Raw genomic sequence first — 20,793 nt, forward strand, 5'->3', positions numbered from 1 at the left:
AAGAGGAAATACTAATAATTATCATTCCAAAAATGAATAAAGTGCAATCTGGAAAGTAATCATTTAAAATTAAATAAATGGAGAGAAATTATCAATCCATTACTTAATTACTGAACTGGTTTGAGTCAAGAATCTATTGAAGTGTCTGGATGGTACCTTTACACTAATATAAAATTACAGGGAAGAGATTGCTTGAAATATGGGCTCCACGCACATAAGTGCAATGAAAAAATCTAAAGAACAATGTATGAAATGAGCATATTTTTCCAAATTATACTCCATTTTGTTCTGAATTTTGCTTACTTGAATACAAAAATCCTTCCTTGTTGAGCAGAGCAAGCAGCATATGTGGTACGTTCCTGAAATCACAAAACTGATTTCTGATGTACATTCAACAACTGAGGGAAGAATCTGGGGCTTGGAGATAGCAAGTGAAGGATTATGGAGCAGTTCAAACAAATTTTGGAGCAAGTCAAAAAGGGTCATCTAATCTGAAGAACCGCTTTAATATTATTCTTCAACAATATTGCAATTTTAACATTGAGGATTCTTGCATGCATATTTGTGGACATCAAGATTAAATTTACAGTAAAGGTTAAATTAAGACTGCAGCTACATAAATTACTTTTTTTCCTGTAGTGATTGATGCATTTAGAAGTATTTATAATACACATGTTGGTTGCTTGCATAACATTTAAACAAGATTTAACATACAATATTTTTAGTTTGAATGATACTGAAATTTCTCTAGTAATTACATGAAAGTAGTTCTGATCACAAATAAAAGAGAACCTCAAGAAATCAGCTTCTCTAAGAAGATCTGCCTTTGTGTTGCCCATTGTCTACTTCAGGGAAATGGTGAATAACTCTGGCTGTAGAGTATTACTTCTGTTATAGTGGTTCAAGCCTTGTTTTCTGATTCGGCAACACTAGCTGGGAGGTGTACCTTCTACAACATACAAGCAAATCAGCAAAAGATTACAATCCTGAGCTCCATGTTGCTCTACCAGCCTCCAAAGGCCAGCCTACATATTGGCAGTGGGAGCTGCATCTGGCCTTGGGCAGATATAGCAGCAATAAACAGGTTCAGTTATTCTACGCAATGACAATATTGTTTGCAAAGTTACAGCAATAACATTGAAAATTCTCGAATCAGGTTTATAAAGGAATTCTCTGGTTTTCAAATTTGAGATTATTTCTCCACCTCCCCCCCCCCCAAAAAACATTTGACTTGGTTACAACTTATCCTAATTTTTCCTTACACAATCCATCACTATTATCTAAAGCATCTCTTACAATCCTCATTCTCAAAATTGATTGCAATTCAATCACATTTCAACATTAGAGGTATATCTTTCCTCTGCTGATCCTGCTCTTGTATCGTTCCTTCCTCACCTCCAACAACAAAAAAGAAAATCACACCATGAATTAACTATTCCAAATTAAGTTCTCATTAATTTGGTATAATAGTTTAACTTGGCAGAAACGTGACAAACCCCAATCCTTCACTTTTGATTGAATTTTGAAGAATTTTCTGTCAAATCAAGGTATTGATTTACAATGACAGCAAGTAAATAGAAAGATCCTTTTCAATCTTCACTCCAAATGAAATTGCAGATATTGTATTAGTAATGCACAAGATAACAGGCATGTTGGCAAGCAAAATATTTTCAATATTAACAAATAATTAAGATTGGTTATAAGCTACATCTTTAGGCCAATTACCCATAGTCGATCACCACCACAACACAAAACACACCCTGTTTAGGAATTGGAGTGATCTTTTAAATTGTTTCAAGAACACAGGGATGGAACTTTAATTCTTTTACACTTAACATGTTTTAAATTTGGCAGTTTCATGACTTGCAGCATTCAACTACAGCAACATCTCTAATCAAGTGATAACATTTGCAGTTATAATCTAACCAATTTATAGTCATACTACATTTATATTAATGTTTCTGACACCATTATTTCACGAGATGTCTTCTCCCCCTAACACCAGTAGATGAAAAGCAAATATTATTTTTCTTGGATATGGGCAATTCATTTTAACACCGTTAGCCTTCAGAGTGTGGAGAGTCTTTGGTGCCAAAACTTGAGAAAACTTAGAACATTTGGTAATATTTTTGTCTAAAGAAACAGACTACAGCTGGAACCAATCAAGACATTAAGGATTAAAAAAAAAACAAATTCCTTTCAATTTGAGGGTTTTCTTGCAGTTTGGAAGGATATAAAAAAATGAACGTAGGAAAAATGGAAAGAATACCTGAGAATCAGAGAGGAATAAAATGTTAATTGTTATGCTGCTAAAAGTAACTAATAAAGCCAAATCTTGCAAATGAACCAACCTCTCATCTAAATAAGCAATATTGGACAGGGTCGCACTGATGCGGAGTAGCTGGTAGCCTCTTAGGTAAGGAAATGTTGGCTAGCTGCAGTTTGGGTGGTACTCATTTTGGATCTCTGCTCCTACAACATTGCAGTGCAGAAGAATACAGCATCCAGGGGGTCAGATACTGGCATGTCTGACCTTTTGCTCTGTACCAGACTTCCCATTAAGTCAAAGGGTGCTCCACAGGTTACCAAGCAGAGGTAATGGATACACTTTGTATCTGGCCCCTTGGCTCTACACTAGCCAGAGCTACTGCATCCAGTACAAACCCATTAAGATGTTTACCTGTTTTTAGATTTTTCATTATTTCAATGTATATTTATTAACAATTTGGTTTTTAAATTTAAAAAAAAAATCAAATTAAAATCACTAACTATTTTAAATGTGTCAGATGTGTTGGGGGCAGGAGCCTTAGGCTTCAATGACAAGAGCCCACTCTAACCAAAGAATACCCATGGAACCGAGGCCAATGCCTCAAGGTTATGGTGGGCATTATGACAGCAAAATTTTGATGTAGTAGTGGGGTGGGAGTTTCACAGAATCTAGCCCATTGGTGTAATATTATCTCATATTGCAGTCATGATAATCTTTAAATATGACAATATGCAAAAGATTTTATAAAACAAATGGGCACATGGTCAAGCAAAATCTGAAGTACCCTGGCAAAGTTAGACCATGACAAATTCTATGCAGGTACTTCATTTAGTTAGATAATCAATTTAAAACACAATTCAAGCACAATCATTTTAAGTACCTAGTTACTGAGGTTAGGGTGGATGTTGTATTTTGGCAAGAAATAAATCACAGGCAAGTAATACAGAGAAGCAACGTTCTAAGTTTAGGTAATATTGGCATGCTTCGTAAACAAATGGAAGATCTAAATGAATGAAAAATACCTCTGGGTCATGCATTTTTGCCGTGTTCTATTTTCCAAGGAATGCAAAGGAGGAAAAACAGGAAAATCTGTTAGAATAAGCAACCAGTGAGAACCTAAGAATATTTGTGGGTTATCGGTTACTTTCAGGTCTAAACACATATTCATCCTTTGAGACATGGATAGATTAGGGTAAAAAAACTCTTCATTCAACACTATTCTACTGTTGCATTACTGTTGAAAACAATAAAAAGGCGACACATGGGCAATTTCTTCAACAAAATACTGCTGTGATTAGTTGCATTACTATTTGTGTTTATAAAAAAATAATGTAATTACAACCAAAGCTCATCATCCATTTCATTTGCACCATAGAGCAACAAAGTACACTGCAAATTTGCTTGATTTTATTCACCCAAACTTTAGTTCATATGCAATGCAAACATTTATTTTGGTAGTGCATTGCCAAAGTGAGACCATTAGAATTTTCAAAGCCATTTATACGAATAGAGCTTTAAAAAGTCAGAAAAAGTTAGGATGCTCAGGAAACTGTGGTATCATTAGAAACAATTGAAGTGTGGCAGGATAACAAATACACCGGACCTTTTTTCCCTCCAATAATAACCCCTGTTGTTAAAACATAACCAAATCATCAGTAATGATCACAAGGAATTAATCTAAATTAATTCATGGCTTACCTCCTCCCCCCACCCCCCACCCCAAAAAGGGTTCGACTAGTTTTAGTTCAAAGAAATTAATTGTGTAAACTGGTCTCTATAAAAAAGGTAGCATACATTTAGGAAATTTTTTCCATAGAATAACTTTTTTCCTATAACATGCAAATGTTTTTAACTACACTTGCATTTAGGGATATTAAATTATTTTGTACAGTGTATTAGTAAGTGTGAAATAAAAGCAAAATAATGGAAGCAGTGAAAGTGAGAGCTGATTTCAGCTGAGCAAGGAAAATAGGGCATATGGGATTCAAGTAACAGATCAAGCAACTGGATACCTTCTTAACCAATCAGGAAGATTGAAATATATTTGAAAGACATAACCGTGTGTAAATTCAGAGAAGCTAAATTCAATGTCAAATTAGGTTCAGAACAAGAACAAGGGAAATAAAGACTAAATTAAGGAAACAAATGCTAAAATGTTTCTAACATCAAATTTAACACTTTTAACGTCTCCTTACTTATGAGCACCAGCTAGGTTGATTGTCAGTAATTAACAAAGCATATCTAGTTTTGAAATTAAGATTTAAGATTTAACTTTGTTTAGCTTGTGTCCCATATAAATACAGAAACTTCACAGCATTCACAAAGCATTTTACCAGTGAGATGTTTTTGAGAAGCTATTGGCAAATAGATAGCAATTTTAGATATTCATTTTTAATTGCACATCAAGTCCCTACACCATTTGTGCATAAATAATAATGCACATAAATAACGATGCACCATTAACCTCATTATTATTTTGAGAGAAAGGTCTGGCCCATTACTGTACAATCATTAAACAATGAAATGCTTCACATCAGCATATATAATTGCATTAAAGGAAAAATTATGCTTCTGACTCTTTTTCTTAATCCCCCAGAATAAACATTCCAAACATATTCTTCCCACAAAGATTGCCTTATTGCAAATACTGAGAAATTGAAAAAAGCTTTTGTTTGCATACATTCTCAACCATTTACAGCCGTAGGAACATTTTTCAGCTACTTCAAAAGATTATTCAGATCACATATCGGACACAAAGTAATTAAAATATACAGTAATACTTGCTAAAATCTTCAAAACTTTGATCCAAATATGCATTTTGAGATCGAAAGCAACCTTTAATCAGTGTTCAGTTTTAGTCATCTAAAAGTCACTGAGTGAGACAGATCTTACAGCAATTTAATGCAGATGCTCAGAATTCCATCTATTTAAAGGAAGAATGACTGATTGGAGTAAAAGTTTAAAAATATGACATTTAATGCAAGGTTGAATCTTTCTACAATTATGGTAAAACTCCATAATCTGCTTTCCATTATTCAGATATCCTGATGGTTCTGCATCTGGCTCACTGGGTTTATAAACCCAGTGAGCCTGCGTTTATACTCACCTGGGCTCTGTTTCCTGCACTCCCATTAACCTCGCCGGATTTTGTTCCTCATGTTCTCTTTAAAGACACTGGGTTTACTGGAAAATGCGTTATACTACTCCAGAACACCAAAAAAAGAGGTGTGTTGGAGTGATAGGAGTAACATTTAGTTCAGAAAATCTGCCGATCCAAAGTTCAAAGTGTGCTGGTTTATTGAGTTTTACTGTATTAGTTTTTAAAGATGCCAATAAATATCAAGTGAAAGGGTCACTAATTTCAGCAAATCTTCAAACGTCTGCAGGAAGCAGAGAATTGGAAATGCAAACATATAGGTTTCACAAAATTTACAAGCATCATGATTTTAATATATTTCTGTACCTCACATTGTGAATGCTCCAAAGTATAATCTTAAGTAACTGAAATGGATGAAAAGTAGACTGCATGGTGTGAAGGCAGTTCTAAGCCAGTTTGTTACATTATGACTTGTTTATGCAAATACGTGAATCATTAGAATTGTTGTAAAGTAATAAAAATACTATTAAATTGCTAATATCAGGTAATTGGGTGCACTCAAGTGGCATATTCCATAACTGTACCAGGTGTGACCACAGGATAACAGACATTTATTTTTCTTCATGCAGTTCTTGTTTGGAGGCTGAATTTTCTTCTTTCCTCAGTTTTCAATATTTTCTTTTATTTTAGGTGGTTCTCAAAATTGTTTACCTTTTCCCAAACATGATCAACGTGTTAAACAGACAACTGGATAAATGTTTTCATTAAAGTCACTTCTCTGAGGGATCACATTTTAAAAAACTATATTACACCAAAGGAGGCGGCCACTAACTCCCAGTCACGATTGGCAATATTCTGAAACAGCAATTCACTTTGACTCTTTAAAATAGAGTCAGAAAATTTTACTTCAGCAATCTGATCTCAGACTTCATTCTTGTGTTCTTTCTCTAATGATTAATAGGAGTATTAATGCTCAAAGTCTAGTAGGAGAAAAGAAACCTTGGGGAAATTATCCTATAATCCTAAGAGCAAAAGGGAGAGAAAGAATGAGGCCCAGGTGAGGTGGAGAATAAGAGCTCTGACAAAAGATGGGATGAAAAAACAGAGGCTTTGGGGGGGGGGGGGGGGGGGGGTCTAAACAATAGCTCTGAGGGAGGAATATTGGGGGGGGGGGGGGGAGGGAGAGGCTCCAAGAGAGGAGGATGGTTGTATAAGGGGAGGGGAGCAAGTAAAGTAGTGAATATAGTGGGGAGAGAGAAGAACAAAAAAGTGAATGGGGAGAGTAGCAGAAGGCGAGTTACCATCTAAAAATTTGAAATAAGAGAGAGAGTGTGTTGGATGGAGCGAGGCAGTATGGGCTGAGGGGAAACTGGAAAAGATCATAATGTTGGGCACCAAGATGTGCATCAGCAGCGATAGGTCTTTTCCTTCAGTGGTTATGTAGCTGCTGACTGCTGAAGACTGGGGTAGCTAACTGTTCAAACTGATACTTTGGAAAGAGCCCTATCCCATGGCTCACAGTAGTTTGTAGGAGTGGCAACAGGGTCAGTTACATTTTCAACCAAAAAGCATCTTGTCAACTGCTTCTGTAGCAGTTGGTTTTGTTTGATTTTGAACCATTTTTGGCTCTCGATTTTTAAATTCCTTTATTTAAATACCTTCAGGTTGCTTTACTGCTGAACCTCAAAATGTATTGACTTCTGTGACTTTGGTTCCCTATTTAGCTATGGGGCAAATTGCATCATCCTTTCTTCTGGTGCACAAACTGTTACTTTGCTATACGACTTCTCATGAACCCCTTTAAAATCAAACTGGCTTCTTTCCACCCATATTCCCACATCTCTTGTAACATGTCAACTTTAAATGCAGATTGCTATATTGGGTGCGTTTATGTACAAATTTATACTCACAGCACCCTCTACAGGTGTGAATATAACCCTGTTAAAACCAGTCACCATTTATACATAAACTATACCTCCATAGACCTTAAACAGGGAATTTTATTCAAACATCGTATTATTATTTAGCACTTTTTAAGTGAAACTAACTTTCATTGCATATAACCGTAACTACTTAATAGTTACATGCAGTGACTGATTAAGCCAGAAGGTTCCTGCTATCCTATTTTAATCAAAAAACCTTGGCACTATTAAAGTTCAACCTTCCAAAGTAAAATTAGATGAGCAACCTCAGTAAGAAGCCAGTGTCATTTATGACAATAATGAAGTAACTAGATTGCTGTAAGAACCCAGATGCTTCTCAAATATTCCTTTAGGGGAGGAAATCTACTCCCCATACCCATCCTGGTATCAGTAAGAGTCCAGACCCATAGCAATGTGTTTGCTTATTAACTACCCTCTGAAAGCCCAAACTACTCAGTTACTATGACATAACAAGAAACCTGGTAATGGCCTGGAGTTTGGATTTGGACTCAACATAAAGGGTCAGTCTAGCCCACACTGTGAAGTTCTCTTCAATTAGAGCTAAGTACTTGTACTGAAATTGGGAGGTCTTTCAGAGGTTTATCAAGCAAAAACCTGACAAAGGCTTAACTGCAAACTCACACCTTTCTACAGTTAGGGAGAAGCAGCTATAATCAGAGAATATAAGATACAAGATATAGCCATCAATATAAACAAGAATCAACCTACAAATTGTTCAAATCTAATAAGCAATAATTAGACTTGAAATTACAAAGACAGCTGCTTAAGCAAACACTACCTCCGTGAAGCAGGCAGACTACCAGCTCACAGTAGAAGGCAACTCAAGAGATATGGTTTGGAAACTAATATGGCCATGAGACACTTTTGCACGCATTGGACAAATATAGACAAGAGAGCCATGTTAATTGGCCTATATCAAACCTGGCCTCAGACATCTTGAGCTGAGATATTTTACACCACTGCAAAAGAGATCAAGGTTCCAGATTGTCTATTTTGCCACATAGCACATCAAGCATTGTCACAGGCATATTTATTTTGTCAATCAATAACTGGGGTACTTATGGACCCAAGTCAGTCCTCACAATGCTGTGATAAAAATATACCTTGAGTGATTTGTCCTTTTAGAATATTGATGTGAACTACTTTGAATATTCAAAAACTTGTTGAGCAGAGTTTGTCTTGTCAGGTAAGATGTGCTCCCATTACACAAACGTAAATCTATAGAACTATTTATCTACATACAAAATATTGAAGTAAACCATGCAATTGTAACTATTGAAACTGTATTTAATGAAACTGATTTCACTCATTAAGAAATGTAAAAACACAATACATGCAGAAAAAGTTGATAACACCCCAGCTGTATTGAAGACATGCTCCAGAACTAGCTGTGCCTCAAACAACTCAGCCCCAATACTGCTGCAGAATCTAGAAATGTGGATAATTGCCCAGATAAGTTGCATTCACAAAAGGCAATCAGCTTACTCTCATTCATCCGCAAAACAATGAAAAATATTGTCAAAAGTGCTATCGAGCTGTATTCACTCATCAATAACCAGCTCAAATGATATATTGTTTGATTTACAGGTCATTAGAACTTAGATCCAAACACTGCAAATGAGCTGAATTCCAAAGGTGAGATGAGAGTGACTGCTGCAGTCAAGGTGTCATTGGTCCCGAGTGTAGCATCAATAGTCCCAGTAAAACTGAAATTAACTGTAATCAAGGGGAAAACTTACCATTGGCTAAAGTGATTCTCAGCACCAAGATGGCTGTGGCTCCCAGAGGCCAATCTTAGCTTCAGAACATCATTGTTAAAATTCCTCAGGGCAGTGTCCTAGGCCCAATCACTCTCAGCTGCATTGGAAAGGATGGTTAGAATGGGGATGGTGCAGTGGACAATATAGTGGTTAGTTCCATACATGGATTATGTACAGGTAGGAAAGCAAGTTGTGAAGAAGCCCAAAAGGAGGCTACAAAGGATATAGATAGACTGAGTGAGTGGATGAGACCCGGTAAATGAAATATATGTGGGAAAATGTCCATATTGGCAGAAAAATAAAAAACATTAAATGGGTAGAGACTGGGTGTCTGAATGACTGCTTCGCAAAAGGCTAGTATGCAGAGCCAGAAGTAACAAGGAAAACCAACAATGCTATTGTTTGAGAGGAGAAATGAAATCAAAAGGAGAATTCAAAAATGCTCCAGTTATATAGGGCATTGGAAAGAGTACTATATACAATATCAGGGCTCTCTTTATTTAAGGATGAATGCAAGTACACCGGAAGCAGTTCTCAGGATTACTAGACAGATAGCTGGAATGGGCAGGTTGGTTTACGAGGAAAGAGTGGACAGGCTAGAGTTGTGTCTGCTAGAACTTAGAAGAGTGAGCGGACTTGATTGAAATGTACTAGAGCCTGACGGGTCCTGGCAGGTTGATGTAGAGAGATGGGTTCATCATGGGTGAACTGCCAGGAGGTTGCCCATTTAAGACAGAGGCAAAACTTTTTTTGTCACAGGGTCATGAGTCTTTGGAACTCTCTACCTCAACTAGCAATGGAAGCTAGTTTTTGTGCTCATTTTAAAGCAGAAGTAAATCCTTGATAAACAAGGGATGAATAGCTACCATGGGCAAATGGGAATGCAGTGTGGATACAGTGATTAGATCAGCTATGATTTTATTAAATAGCAGAGCAGGCTCAAGGGACCAAGTGTCCTACTGTTCCCTACCTTTTATGTTCTTCAGATAAATGAGGCAGTTGGTCCCTGCATGAGAAGACACCTCGACAACATTCAGCCATGAACTGATAAGTGGCAACTTACATTTGCAAAGTGCCAGGCAATGACCATTTCCAAAAAGAGCAACAACAATGATCATTTTCTTGTGACACTATGATCATTAATTTCCTATCAAAAACCTTTGAATGGGGGAAGGACAAAGAAATGTGGTCAGATCACAAGAAGCAGAAAATGAACCAAACCAGCCACACAATCACCTCAAATCCAGACTTGCAATTACTTGGTAGGGAGAGGCAGGAGAAATGGAATACTCTCCACTTGCCTGAATAACAAACTACAATTCAAGAGGTCAACACTATCTTTAACCAAGCAACCCATGTGATCACACTCCACCCACCTAAATATACTCTCTCTCCATCCACATGGCTACAGTGTTTACCATCCAGACGTCTTACTTCCCAGCACTACTTCAGCAGCTCAACCCAAGCTCCTACAAATCTCCCTCCAAGCCAAACATCATCTTCATGTGGAAACATATACTTTTTTTTTGTCATCACTGGGACTAAGATCTTGGAATTCCCTACCTAACAGCACTGAGTATCAGCACATCGCACCTTCTCAAAGACCATTAGTGATGGCCATTAAATGCTGATCATGCCAGTGTTGCCCATATACCAAGTATGAATCAAAGAATCTCCTTTGAAGCACAGATCCTGATATCTATGAGATAGGAGAAGGGTAACACTTAGGAAGATGGAGATAATTAATCAACTTCAAGGTTCTCAGTCACACATACAGCCTCTCAAGTGCATTTGCTAAAAATAATGTAAATTGTACATTAATAATTGTAATACTTTTATCATTTGAAAATCTACTGGCAAAATTAGAAGCCAAGAACCACATTATTGGTATCTGCATATTTACTGCATTGAGCATTTACGTACTGCTCACCTTTGGAATGCAATCTGCAGGATAACTTACCCTCACTATAAAAGAGCAACTGCAGTGACACAGTACAAGACCTTTGAATCAAAGGTCTATAAGACAGACATAACAGAATTATTATAGAAACACCTTCACAACAAATTACAATATACCAGAACTTAAACTGGTAGCCCCACTTTAACATGAAACTTCTTACCAAATTTGAAGTTACTCCAGAAAATCTTACAAAGCACCAGCTTGCAGACGGCAACCAACTCCAATTAAAGATAATCTGTATTTTGCAGTTTAGTTTCACATTTACATAGGCCTTTTTAATTAATTTTAAATATTTCTGTGGAGGAAAAAAAGACTAATCCTTGCCTAATCAGCAGGTGATTTGATCCCAGGCCCTGGACAAAGCTGCTTTTAACCTAGGTGCTGGGTATGGACAATATTATGCTAACTGAGATTTGATTTCCTTCATTGGAATGGCTTCACTGCTCTTGAACCAAATATGATGGCTGGCTTTAAATTTTTAAAAAATCCAGTTTCTGCAACCAAGTACGGACTATCATGGTTCAAATACAGAAAAGCAGCCAAGCAGGTCAATAAGCCATTTTTTTTTTGAAAGGTAGTTTGCTTCTACAGAGAAAGAACTGAAAAAAAGTGTTATTTTAAACATTTGACCTGCTGTAGAGCACCTTGGTCATCATATTACAAAAGATGTAGAAATGCTGGAGAGTGCAAAATAAACACTAGAATGTTATCAACAGAGGCTATACATATCAGAAAATTCTGAGCTGGCTGGGCCTTTTTTTTTCCAGAAAGGAGAAGATAAATAGATCAGATTCAGATTTAAGATCAGAAAATTTGGAAGGATATTGAGAAAATCTTTCCACTTTCAGAGACCAAAACAATGGTCAGAAACAAATCTAATAGAGAATTCAGGAGAAAATAATTCACCCAGAGGGTGGTTAAAATGAGGAGCTTACTATCATTTAGAATAGCTGAGCTGAATAACGTGGATACACCTAGGGGATTTCAAATAAGCACGAAGGAGATAAGAATAGGATATAGTGATGGGAATAAAGACAAGAAAAGCTCATGCGGAATAAATACTGGCATAGAACTCTTTGGCAGAATGAATATTTCTGTGCTATAAACACTTCATAAGAGCAACTAAGCATTCAGAGAAAAGTGAATTAAGTTGACTAATGCACGTCAAGCACCAGTCTGGAGCGAAAACCATTGCAGAGCTACTGAAAACAAAATTCACCTTCCAACTCCATGAAGCATACACAATTTGAATACTCTGAAAAGCAGAAATATTTGAATAGATGGTACTGAACCACCTGTATGAAGTGAGTAAACTGTTTTGAATTGTAGCCAATTAAGTGGAATTTTTACTTATGTAACTGTACAGTTACAGAAATAAACATTCCACTTAAGTATTTACAGGGCTGAAGGAGTATCAAAACAAATCAGAATGGAAGCCAGTGTAGCACACTGAATGTGAATGCTGAGAATACATGTCAAAACGGCAGTTAATGGGGAAGCATTTGCTTTTATGAAGAAATACTGCGTTACAAATTCATGTTTTGACCTAGAATGATGTGAAATAAGAAATTGCACCTGGAAGATCCTTAAGGTTTAAGTATATGCAGCAGAATAAAGTTTGACTTATGCTAAATGGACAACTGGCATTTACTTATGGTGGGCCGAAGGGCCTGTTTTGTGCTGTATGGTTCTATGGTTTACCTACCCCAAAATATAACATACAAGTCTGAGGGATTGTATGTCAGTATGAGTGTATAATTGTAACATTATCACCTGCACAATTATAGGACTTCAAAATGTTAACAAGCCAATATGACAAGGAATGGAAGAACGCCAGTCAAGCAAGTCTTAAACAAAGATACTGATGGATTTCCCAAAAAAGTGCGCATTTGATTGAGCCTGTATTTGACATGCTTTTCTTTGTGCAAGGTAACAAATAAGTTTTAGTGCTGACTAATCAAGCATAGAAACAAAGAATTAAAACTTCCTCTGTCACCACTAACCTCAACGTATATGCAAATTCTGTGAAAGAGGATTTCAGCACCATGTCAAACTGTAATCAAGAAATCCATTCTCAGAAACTTCTCTACACCAATTAGAAAATGATTAATGACCAGCAATCTCATGATTTTCCAAATACAAAAAAAAACATGCACGTAGCGTAGCTGTTAGTGTAACGCTATTACAGCGCCAGCGATGCAGGTTCAATTCCGCCGCTGTCTATAAGATGTTCTCCCCGTGTCTGCGTGGGTTTCCTCAGGGTGCTCCGGTTTCCTCCCACATTCTAAAGATGTATAGTTTAGGAGCTGTGGGCAACCTATGTTGGCCCTGGAAGAGTGGCGACACTTGCAGGCTGCCCCCAGCACATTCTCAGTAACGCAAAAAAGACACATTTCACTGTGTTTTGATGTATATGTGACTAATAGATAAATATCTTATACATCTTAGAATTCCATCTGGAAAGAAAAATCACTGTGCAAAACTATTTTAAGAATCCACCCTTAGAACCAAAATGAATGCAGAGTAGAGGCCAGAAATGAAACAGATTTACTAAATTCTGAAACAGGGACATCACTGAAACCAAAGTAAATTTAAAGAAATGGAAAAGGTATCAGCTTTCAAATAAAATGGGATTTTTAGTATTGTGAAATGAGTGACTCTGTGTCAATGAGGTAGAACATGCACATTCTCAATTAACTATTAATCCTTCACAAATGAAGCAAGATGGAGTCTCACCTATCGGCCATTTGGGGGATGACATAATGCCCATTTTTGTGATCTATGGAAAAAGGAGAACAAAAACAATTTAGAGATAACAAACCACCAAGGGGAAAGGCCTACATAAAAGTGTCTACTTAGCTCTTGAGCAAATAATCCTTGGAGACTAGGTTTCAGGTTCAGTGAAAAGTAAATAGCATTTCCCACTGCTCTTGAAGCAGACTGTACAAAACATATAAGCCATTAAACATCAAAATAGGACTATTTTAAAAAGACCATAGCCATAATAATTTTAAGATTTGACTTACTTAGCCAAAATTTCAGTAAGTTGCTACAAACTTACTACATTGATTCTTATGACAAGATGCTAGACAAAATTTGGGTATTATTGGTTTCTACGATAGAAATACTTGCTGTGTTGTAAAATGCATGTCCCAGAGCTAAGTGGGTTCTATTATACATTGATTCTAAGGTTGCATTTATTGCAGTTATTTTTTTCTTTAAAGCATTGTTCTTGGAAGTCAGCATTGAAGACAAAACTGCTTATTTCTGGTTGCTACTAAGTGCTACAGTCCTTACGCTGGTGATGCCCCTGCAGAAAGATAGGTAGAAAATTCCAGGATATTATAACACCAACAAAAGAACAGCAAAAGTCAATCAGCAATGCCAACATGAAAAAAGATTGGAAGTTATAGCAGTTCCATAATTTTCTGTCTTTGCAGGTGGTAGAGGTTGTCCTGCTGAAAGGTGCTGTTGACATAACTATGGCAGGATGCTGCAGTGTCTTTTGAAGATAGAATCTAACTAGAATCCAGCTAGAATCTAACAAGGATTTCAGGAATAGTTGCTGGGAAGGGTGGGTGAAGGGGTGGAAGGGTGGGTGAAGGGGTGGAAGGGTGGGTGAAGGGGTGGAAGGGTGGGTGAAGGGGTGGAAGGGTGGGTGAAGGGGTGGAAGGGTGGGTGAAGGGGTGGGTGAAGGGGTGGAAGGATGGGTGAAGGGGTGGAAATCTGGTCTGGCAACAAGTCAATTAAGTGGACTGACCTATCCAAGATGGTAATAAGCTCTCTGAATATTATTGCAAAATTCAGGTGATAATCAAGTCTTCCATCACACTCTTCATAAACCTTGTAGTAGTTAGGGATGAGGCTTTAAAGGCTCAGGACACAAGCTGATCAGCACAAAACATTCTCTGAAATAGCTCTCAATTCTCATTATAAATCATACTTTGTAACTCCCAGCCTCTCCAGGTAAAGGCAATCAATTTTGTGCCTATTTAAAAACATTTCAATATTGTGGATGAATTTAACCAAGACTCCCAAAATAATCTGCCAAATGTAACATTTTCCACAGCCAAATTCAAGACACTGTAAACTAAATTACAAGAGATTGGAGTATAATGGGATAATGCACTATACCATCTTGTGTTTTTTTCACTTATTCTAATGTTTTAATGCTACATATTGTACTATTTTAGGATTGAGATACACTATTGGAAAGAAACTGAATCTCAGCCCTGATATGAGAGATAGGTCATCATGCCACAGCAATGAACAGAACCAGTGACTTCAAAAATGCAACCTCTCGTTAGGGCGTCTCACCTTTGTTATTTATGTCTTCCTTAGCAATCAAGTCTTTATAAGGTCAGAGGCAAAAATGAGAGACAAGGACCAAATGTGATGATGACCAGAAATTGAAGTCTTTGACACAATTCAGCAAACTAAAATTTGAATGCCAAAAATCATAACTTAGATGGGCAATGATTTGTAGATATTGCAAGTTCATCCTGGAGCACTGCAACATGTCTTTGATTAGCTTCAAGTCGCTTGCAAGAGGTAAATACAAGTTATTTTGAATGGCACTTTGCAGAGCAGTATTGCTGGTGATTGGAGAGGGCTTGTGAGGTCACTTAAATCCAAATTCATCTATAGACTGTTAATGTAATTTTTCTTACAATAAACTGCAAAATACTTCCAATGCCCATTGAGTAAAAAAACAGTTTCTGCCCTCAAAATAACTGCTTATTTGACTCTGTATTTGGTGTTTTAAAAAACCTCAGGAGTATGATATATCGTGGATATGTTATTGGACTAAAGATCCTAGACTCAAGTTCAAATCCCACATCTGTAACTAGGGAATTTAGATACAATTCAATGAAAATGCAATTAGTATTGGTGCCTTGAAAGTACCCAATCATAAAACAACTTGGCTCACTAATGATTGAGGGGTGAAGATCTGCTATTCTCACCAAGTATGGTCAATCTGGGAAAAGACCTACAAGCAATGCAGTTGACTCTTAACTGCACCTCTGAAATAGTATTTAAGTTAGAGAATGGACAACAAATGCCAGCTTTGTCAGCAATGCTCAATCCTGTAAATGAATACCAAAAAAATTGGCATTTACAACTTGTTGCTCTAATTAGTATTGAACAGAGTCATGCTAAATGAGAGTCCTGAAGCAATAAACTTAATGAAGCTGATCCTGCTAAACAATGAGATGAAGTTTGGATAACTGCAAGCTTCAGCTGAAGTTTGTATCTACAAATGATATTCATTGATCATTTCTGGATTTAAAAAAGATGTGAATTTATCCACCTTGTACAATACAAGCAAATGAATTACTACACTGTTAATAACAGGAAGATCTCTGGTGTTCCACTTGCATTTGTCTAGTGGCCATATTCATAGCATATATAGTAGACCAGATGGCTTTGTAGAAATTACTTACCTGGTCTCCGTCCACAAAGGTAAAATGCCAATCTGTCTGTAAGTTCATATTGACACTCTACCAGTCTGTCAGCAAGTTCATGGTGATTTGCTTGTCTGCAAGGTTAAAATAAAAATCACAATTAGTCACAGGGAGACAAGAGCTAGAGCTCGTGGGTCTAGATTTTGTACATTAGATACACAAGTTTTAATTTTTGACATGCAACAAAATAAATTTATTATACTTAAGATTATTAAACCATCATGCAGAATTAATCTATCTTTTTAATCAAAATTTAGAAAATCCCACAAATCCTGAAGCGATAATATGCTTGAGATGCAGTCAAAGAATGAAAGAAAGATGGGTTAGTTCCAGATCCAGTCTATTTTGTTCCCATCATGCAGTTTAATGTTTAGATCATGCTAGGATAAGGATCTTAAACGAAAGTCATCTTATGCTGTATGGAGTTTAAGGTGCTTTTACACAGTTGCAGAATTGCAGTTTCTGTATTGATCCCTGGCTTTATTTGAAAACTCAAAGAACAACTTAAGTTGATGTATAACTACAAGTCAAATTTGGCATTGATCCAGGTGGTAGTATATATTCATAGTATCTAAACTAGTTCCTAGAGGGTCTTTACCCCTACGTTAAGAACCTTTACAATCAACCTGCAGGAATATCATTTACACAGCACAGAAGACTTCCAATATGAAAAAAAAATTAAGACTAAATGGAGTCTGAGTGGCTGTCATTGCCACTTTCTCCTGCCCCTGCCCCATGTTGGAGAACTGCTGTTTTAAAAATCTGCTTTTGTATCAAGGGTACTGATGTTTATATTGTATGAATGGCATGCTCTTCAAAACCAGTACCATTTTCAGATTGCACAAAACTGACTTCCAATGAGTTTTTATTTCTGATAAGACTAGTTTAGTCATAGTAAATCAGTGTGCTTTCTCCTAAGTGCCAAGGGCAAAAACTTTGGGGATTTAAACTAACAAGATTTCATAAGAGCAACCTACATCAATCTTTCATAATAATGCTTTTTGACTGATCTATTTCTATAGCAAAAGCATTAAGCAGAATCTAATAAAATATACACAAAAGTTCAGTCCTTAAGGGGCTATGGAAAGCAGTTGTCAACACTAGCACTGTTATTCCTTACCCACACCTTTAATGCAGTTCCAATTAGTAGTAATTCTAAACCTACTCCATAAAAAAAAGAGCAATACATTATGGCAGCAAGTTAAACATGACATAAGTGAAGAATGATTGACGATTTTTGTTCCGTTCCACTGACCTGGCATAATCTATTGGCGTTCTACCATTGACATCAGGTGCTCCAGGATCTGCACCATAAACAACCAGAAGTTCAGCCTGATGTATTTGTCCTGCTTTGGCAGCTACATGCAAAGGAGTGGTACCTTTCTCCTAATGAGTAGAAAATCAAAACTATTTAAATCTTTAATAAAATCAAACAAGAACTCTATCATACTAGCTGACTTAAAGGATTGCTCCATTTTTAATGTTGCATACATGGGTTTAACAGTTCAAGTAGCTACCACTTCATCCCATGAAGCATTTTGACAATAATCTTCCATGGCATCTTACACAGGAATGAATGCGTGAAAATAAGAACATTCTCAATGTAGCTCTTGAAAGCCAATTCTCAGAATGAGATGGACTAAATTTGAAACAAATTACTGAAAAATTATCAATACCATCCAACACAGAAAGCAGGTGCATGTAGAAATGTTACACTTGATTCAAGGAGTGCTTGACAAAAGGTTGAAGGCATGCTTCAGCAGTTGAGGAGAGGCTTTTAGTCTCAGTGATAATCACCTCAAAGATGACAAACAATCACCAGAACATATTTACATGAATAAAAATGCTGTTTCTTTAATGGTCCAATAGTCACTGTACCAGATAAGTGAAAGTCAGAATTACAGACTGTTTATTAAATTTAGTTCGAGCACATTTAGGGCCAATGAAATAGCCTGAAAAGATAGTGCATGCAAAGTGAATACTGAATTCCTATATGGAATTGAACTTTAAAGGGAATTTTGTTTCTACAGGGATCTCTAGATAACCATACCAAAGAGCAAACACAGAAACAGAGGACTGTGCTTTATCATTCTCCATTCATCTCCACCAAAATCTAGATGCCAATTGTGAAAATGTGCTTAGATTTGATCAGGATTGACTGTGATAACAGAACAGTAGCCCGACAATTTTGTTCGTAAAATATAGCAAAAGTAATTGACATTTTTGGAAGCAGTGTTGCAATTTTCAGAGAATAGAAAAGGAAACAAGTAACATATTATATAAGTAGCCATCAGTTTGTGTGTAAAAATGACAAACTTGTTTCACTACTGCAAGACATTTATGTTATCCAAATTCAGATGTCTTGCATCAGGCTGCTGTTCATCAACTACAGCTCGGTTATCCCATCCAAACTCATCAGAGCTTCAAGACCTGGGCCTTTGTACCTCTCTCTGCAACTGAATACTTGACTTCCTCATCGGCAGACCTCAATCAGCGAGGATTGGTAACATCTCCTCCTTACTGATCATCAACACAGGAGCACCTCAAGGCTACGTGCTTAGCCCCCTGCTCTACTCACTACTGTGTAGCTAAGCACAGCTAACAATTTGACAGCAAAAAAAGATATCTGGGCATAAAAGGATTTGATCTGACCTTTAAACCATGAGAGCCAAACTCTACTGAGTTGAAATCACCAACTGAAATACGTGCAGCAGATTTAAACAACTGAATTTTTATTTTGATAAAAAAGCTTTATAATTTCAGTTTATCGTTATGAACAAAAGAAATTCTGCCATTAGATCAACTAGTTTTGCATACCAACTCAGACTGCCGATCAACTAAAGATTAAGATATATACTGATAATGTTTTATTGAAAAGAAAGCGACTTGGCACAGAACAGCAAAGTGCATGAGCTATTGTGTTTTAAAGGACCGGATCTCACTGGCTTATGCTGACAGTTAGACAATTAAACACATGTTAGGAATATCCAGGCGAACATGCAAGTCCTGGATTTAATGACAGATTTAGAATGCCAAATCTGATGTTCACTCCACTAGTAAATGGTCATTGATTTCACCATGGAGTCCAGCTGTTGAACCACTCAGGCTTGTTTAGAATCCCTGCAAGTTATGCTGAGGAAAATCATCAATTGGATCTCGTGCCTGGTACAGGATCTGAGAACCTCAGTGATTTTGATAGGGCTTATAGGACTGTGGATTAGGAGGCAAAAAGGGAGGGAAATTACTTCTCCCCCCTGCCCTCCTCAAGATTTCTAAATAATTTACCTGAACAAATTTTGCCTCCTGGCAAAACTGCAAGATGGGTTTTGCCAAAACTTTTAGTGATGTTTTGTTGGGGGGGGGGGGGGGGGGGGGGCAGTGGATAAGGCTCTTTGCTGTGCCGCTGGGGACCCTACCATCACTCAGGTCATGCTATTGGAGTCCAAGGTGCTTCACGCTAGTGAAGTGGCTCTCTGCAACAATTCAAGATTAAGTATGTGTGAGGTGACTGTTTCACTGTTTCTGTTTGAGCTGAGGAACTGAGCCCTTTGATGTGATCAACTTTTAATTAGCAAAGTAAGGGCTGACATAAAAGAATGTATTGATTTTGTTGGCTAAAATCAAGATGAGGTGAAATGAAACTGAAAGGTTAAAGAAATAAAAGTAATGCAAAGAGGGCCCATCAGTGCCTGAATAAGAAAACGTTAACATGTTGGAAGGCACCTTTCATCAGTAGTTTTCTCCCTCTCTGGTGCTGCCTGGCTTACTATAGTTTCATAATGAATAAAGATTACGGAATGCTATGAATTATGGAAAACAGATTCCAAAATGAACATTACCGGATGAAAGAAATTGGCCTGTGCTCCCAGGGACAGTAGCCTGATACACGTCTCCAAATTCCCTGTTCGTACACTGGAGTGCAATTGCTGATGCAAGGCAAAAAATACAAATATTAGAATCATGATAATACAATTCAGTGACATCTTACAGATAATTAAGGAGATCCATAGGTTAAATATTCATGCCCCATTATATTAGGGTATACATTTGTTAATTTATATATCTAAATTGTAAACACTACAACAGACTGTCAAGTTTGTTTAAATTAACAAAGGGACTTTTGCCTTCCTCTTCTTGTGTCTTAACACTTGTTTTTTTTAAAACTTCTTCCATTTGATGTAATTTCATTGCTTTTAAGTGCCAACAGTTTCTCTCTCCACATATGCTGCCTTACTTGTTGGGCATCTTCAACATCTTTAGTGTTTATTTTAAGATTTCTAATATCCGCAATATCTCGGT

The 20,793-nt window shown here is 36.9% G+C and overlaps 1 protein-coding gene across 11 annotated transcripts in view; it reads right to left on the reverse strand.

The window, feature by feature from the left end:
• git1 (G protein-coupled receptor kinase interacting ArfGAP 1) overlaps positions 1 to 20,793 on the reverse strand; it is a 161,690-nt gene that overhangs the window by 52,170 nt on the left and 88,727 nt on the right. For 10 of the 11 annotated variants that reach the window (XM_052035340.1, XM_052035343.1, XM_052035337.1 and 7 more), the window contains exons 5-9: positions 20,334 to 20,420; positions 17,750 to 17,880; positions 16,474 to 16,568; positions 13,766 to 13,808; positions 3,292 to 3,318 (exon numbers count right to left, since the gene is read on the reverse strand). In XM_052035340.1, the coding sequence (XP_051891300.1) occupies positions 3,292 to 3,318; positions 13,766 to 13,808; positions 16,474 to 16,568; positions 17,750 to 17,880; positions 20,334 to 20,420 (383 nt within the window). The remainder of the gene's footprint in view (positions 1 to 3,291; positions 3,319 to 13,765; positions 13,809 to 16,473; positions 16,569 to 17,749; positions 17,881 to 20,333; positions 20,421 to 20,793) is intronic. The other variant, XM_052035342.1, reaches the window with a different exon arrangement.

This window comes from Pristis pectinata, chromosome 21 (genome assembly GCF_009764475.1).
Source record: "Pristis pectinata isolate sPriPec2 chromosome 21, sPriPec2.1.pri, whole genome shotgun sequence".
Lineage (NCBI taxonomy): Eukaryota > Metazoa > Chordata > Chondrichthyes > Rhinopristiformes > Pristidae > Pristis > Pristis pectinata.